The sequence below is a fragment of the Dermacentor silvarum genome, chromosome 8 (genome assembly GCF_013339745.2).
Source record: "Dermacentor silvarum isolate Dsil-2018 chromosome 8, BIME_Dsil_1.4, whole genome shotgun sequence".
In the NCBI taxonomy this organism is placed as follows: domain Eukaryota; kingdom Metazoa; phylum Arthropoda; class Arachnida; order Ixodida; family Ixodidae; genus Dermacentor; species Dermacentor silvarum.
Window position 1 is genome coordinate 2,460,889 of NC_051161.1, and position 4,751 is coordinate 2,465,639.

At 49.4% G+C, this 4,751-nt stretch overlaps 1 protein-coding gene across 1 annotated transcript; it reads left to right on the forward strand.

Moving 5' to 3' along the window:
- Positions 1 to 2,373: 2,373 nt before the first annotated feature.
- LOC119461914 (uncharacterized) lies at positions 2,374 to 3,537 on the forward strand. The gene has a single exon (XM_037723281.2). The coding sequence runs from the start codon at positions 2,374 to 2,376 to the stop codon at positions 3,535 to 3,537; it is 1,164 nt and encodes a 387-aa protein (XP_037579209.1).
- Positions 3,538 to 4,751: the final 1,214 nt, after the last annotated feature.

Consider the following 4,751-nt stretch of genomic DNA (forward strand, 5'->3'; position numbering starts at 1 on the left):
CTGCCCCCTCCCCCGGTTCTAAGCCCCTGTGTTCCGACATGTAGCAGTGGCATACAGCTTACATGCTACATGGTTTGTATTTATTTATTTCATTTATTTATCAATACTGCAATCCCCAGTGTGGATTTTAGCAGGGTGGGAAACAATGCATATGTAAAGAACACTATAGAATAGCCAACGAACACAATACAAATCAGGTCAACATAGCTTGAAACATAGCAGTAGCACAGCAAGATAACAAATTTTTACTCAATACTTAAAACAAACGCCGAAAGTGATGATTTTAAAACTTGGTCATTGGTTAGGTGATTCCATTCAACGACTGTTCGTGGAAAGAAGGAATACTTAAAACAATTAGCGTACTAAATGGGGTTATTGTTCGGCTATGTCGTTGCCTAGTAGCATAACCCGATGAAAAAGTAATTATTCCCGTGAGATCTGTCTTATAATGACCATTGATGAGTTGAAAAAGGAATTTTAGTCGTGATAAACGGTTTCTTTGAATTAATGGTGGCAGGTTTGCTTTTGTTAAGAGGTCTGTCACTGTGCACTGTGCACTGTCAAGTGCGTCCCAAGCTGTTATAAATGAAACGAGCTGCTTTTCTTTGCACCATTTCTATCTTGTTAGTGCCAGTTTTAGTAAAAGGGTACCAAATTACACATGCATAGTCTAGCATCGGCAGAATTATAGCTTTATATGCCAGTAGGTGTACAGTGGAAGTAGAGAGTTTCAAGGCCCTCCTTAAAAAAAGAGCTTGCGGTTAGCATTAGCTATTACATATTCACGGTGCTTAGTCCAAGTGAGGTCATTTGTGATCCAGAGTCCAAGATACTTATAATGTGTTACTTCGGAAAGAATGATGTTATTAATACCGTAAGGAAACGTTAGTTTATGCTTCTTATGTGAAATGGACATAAAAACAGTTTTCTCGAAATTAATCGACATTTGCCAGGCATCGCACCAGTCCTAGTTAATACCAGGTAACCATGCAGCATAGTACCTGGTTAACTCAAGCAGGCTAGGTGACTGTCACCACCATGTTTCGAAGGGGATGCCAATAGAGCACTGCACGGGCTTGGGCTTACCCGAAAGCCCGGGCCCGGCCCGGCCCGCGGGCCGGGCCGGGCCGGGTAGAGCAGTTTTTTCACAGGCTCGGGCCGGGCTCGGGCACGGCGTATGCTTTTTGACCCGGGCCCGCGCCGGGCTCAGGTTTTTTGACGCGGGCCCGGGCCGGGCTTTCTGGTGGTGCGCATGTAACGTGCAGCGAGTTATTCTCGGGCGTCTCAACTCTGAAAAACATGTATTTTTCGGTCTCGGGCCGAGTTCGGGCCAGTTTCTAGCCGGGCTCGGGCCTAAAGTAAAGGGGTGGCGGGCCGGGCCGGGCGGGTAACGTAGATTATTTCCGGGCCCGGGCCGGGCGCGGGTCTCGCCATAAAAGTTTTGATCGGGCTCGGGTGGGCCGCCCAACATAAAAACGGGCCCGGGCCGGGCTCGGGCTGAAAAAATCGGCCCGTGCAGTTCTCTAGATGCCAATATACCATCATCAACAGCAACGTACCGTGCCACGGGTCAAGGGATGTGACATGTGCTCCACGTAGTCTGGATACCTGTGTTTACTCTTCGGTACATGTTACGGCGCCTCCTCGCAATGTACGAAACGCTGCTGAAGAAGCGAATCTAGAGCTACGCGCGCGGCTGCAACCAAGCAACATTGGGCTCAGCAGACGGCTGTGCAGAGAGCAGCTCAAGCCGCAGCTTGCCATCGAGGCCGGGCGGACGGTTCAGATCGTTCTCGTCAAAACAACGCGAAGAGACTTCGCCGCGAAGTCCCCGTAGTGCGCAGTGCCGAAACTGGAGCTCCTATGGAGCGGATACTCCAACTTACGCTGTGACTGTGCTGCGTGTGCCGCGCAGGCCTGTGACTTTTTATTGCGATAGCAATTTTATGAACACTCCAGGCGCATTGCTGCCGTCCTCGTCGCCGTGATATTCCGTATGAGGTCCACGGTAAAGCCCCTTCAATCTTGAAAGTAGCGACACTCTCCTCCGCGCGCTCGCTTTCCTCCTCAATTCTCCTCGGATTTCTCCCTTCCCCGGGCCGCAACACTCCATTTGCTAGTAGGTACAGCGTTTGACCGCTGGCGCCACGCTGCGCCGCTCGCACGTACCGCGTTTCTAGGTGGTTCCGTTCACCGAGGGCGCACGAACGCAATGATATGTAGGCACCCTGATGATATGGTTTGCACGAATGCAACCCTTGGAAGCGTGGCTGTATGGCTGAGTGTATGTTTTGCACTCAGCCATACAGCCACGCTTCCAAGGGTTGCGTTGGAGCGAAGAAGAAGAAGCCGGTTCGAACGGCCACGTCTGCGATGAGCTCTGCTGGAAACAGCGCATCGGCCCTTGGCCGAGGATTCCACCCCCCGGCAACTACTGATTCCGGTAATTATAAGGTCGTTCTCCCTCGTCTACCAACTGGCAATACCGTTCTCAACTCAGTTTTCCTGCATGCTGACCTGGAAGGGCGGCCATATCGGGCCCCGGACTTTCGCGATGCACTCCTTTCAGTTCTGAATGCAGCTGATACCCTCGGTGCTGGACAGTACCAGATGAGTCATTTGTGGCTAGTAACATGCGTTAATAGCATCGCGAAACAGAAACTTGTCGACAAAGGCGAGCTGCTGGTGAAGGGCCTCAAGTGCCTTGTCATAGACCCAGAATGCAAAAATATCAAGATGAAGCTTCTTTGGCTTCCCCCACACCTCGAACGGAGACGGATTGTTGGAGCGCTAGAACCTTATGGAACAGTGCAGTCTATCACGAGAGAAATGTGGCGGTGTGACGGCATGGAGGGCTGGCAAATGACTAATCGCGACGTGGCGTTTACACTGAAGGACGGAGTCTCTGCCAGTAATCTGCCTCACCTATTGAGCATATACGGAGACCAGTGCCTCATCTTGGTTCCTGGCCGACCACCACTTTGCCTACGGTGCAACAGAGTCGGGCATATCCGGCGACAATGTAGGACACCACGCTGCAGCAACTGTCACCGCTACGGTCACACTGCAGATGCATGCATCGGAACCTATGCTGACAAGCTTCGTGGAAACAGACCAGCTGAGGATGAGACCATCACCGATCATCTAATGGATGTGAGCGAGGTTGTGGATGCGACCGGTGAAACACCCGCTGAAGCTCATCGACAGGAAGAGACAAAGCCTTCATCGGCTGACGATAGCCTTAGCCCGAAGCCTGCCGCTGTGGAGGATACTAAGTTGCCCGACGACGCACCAACTATGTCATGGGCAGAATTGCCACCAGTTCAAGACCGCCCGCCATCAGTGGAATCTGGATTGATGTGTGAGGCTACTAAGAAGCGTCCAGCGCCAGCTGACAACCCATCGTCCGTGGGAAAGGAGGCCCGGGTTCCCAAAGTGTCAAAGTTGACAAAACCGCTCCGAGGAACGCCTGCACCCACAGATGTCTCTTGTGTTGAAGTGCAGCAAAAGGTCGCCAGTGCATCAATGCACCCCTAGAGCAGCGTGTGAACGCTGCACCAACATAGGTAATCATGGCGGGCGCTCTTCCCTTCCACTTTGGTACTTTAAATGTCCGTGGCTTACGCAGTAAGCGACGGCAAGTTCAACTCCTTCGTTTGCTACGCAATAGGAAATTAGATATTGCTGCTATCCAAGAAACAAAGATTGAATCCGATGAAAACACAGAAGTAGCTCTAACTCCATTTCTATCTGAGTATAATGTTTGTGTAAGCCATGCAATAGGAGTTTCCGCTGGTTGTATGTTATTCGTTAGAAGACATTTACAATGTGATGTGCTGCATTTGTTTACAGATAGGGAAGGGCGCCTAATATGGTGTGATATTGATATCAGTGGTATTAGCTTTAGATTTGTGTGTGTTTATGCCCCGAACAAGCTACGTGAACGAGAGTGTTTCTTTTTATCTCTAGAACATAATTTGTCTACTGATCGTGCATTGGTCCTTTTTGGGGACTTCAATTGTGTATGTAATGTGCAAGATCGTGCGTCATTGAGGCTGAGACGTGATCCAAGTAGTGATGTGTTGCAACGCCTGATGTGTGATTATCAGCTTGTGGACATTGGGGAACACGAAAAAGCGGGGTGTCGCTACACGCATTTCCAAGGTATCTCGCATGCAAGGCTTGATCGAATTTACGTTTCGCTTAGCGCCCTATCACTTATTCATGGTTACACTGTGCACCCTGTGTTCTTCAGTGACCATTGCCTAGTCTCAGCATCTTTTGGTAGCCGTCGATACCAAAGCCGGCGTATGTGCTGGGAGTTGTGGAAATTTAATAACCAACTCCTTTCGCGCGATTGCTTCCTAAAGCGTGTTACTGAGCTTATAGCTCATCTGTCATGTCGCAAGGACTTGCCTCATTTTGCTGTTTGGGAATTAATCAAACAGGAAATTAAAATGATAGCTATCGAAGAATCATCAATATTGGCCTTTGAACAAAAGAATAACTACAAAGAATTGTATAGACTTCTGAAGGAATTACATGAACTTGAATGTCTACATCCGGGTGAATATATTGATGATATTCATAACACCAAGGCGCAGTTACAGGTTTTGTATGCAGAAAAATACAGAGGTGCACTAGTGCGTGCGCGAGCTCAGCGTTTTCTAGAAGAACAGCCATGCAGTAGGTCCCTAGGTGATGAGCGCCGACATGCGCTGTCTAAACAAATACTAGAAATAGACTATGGT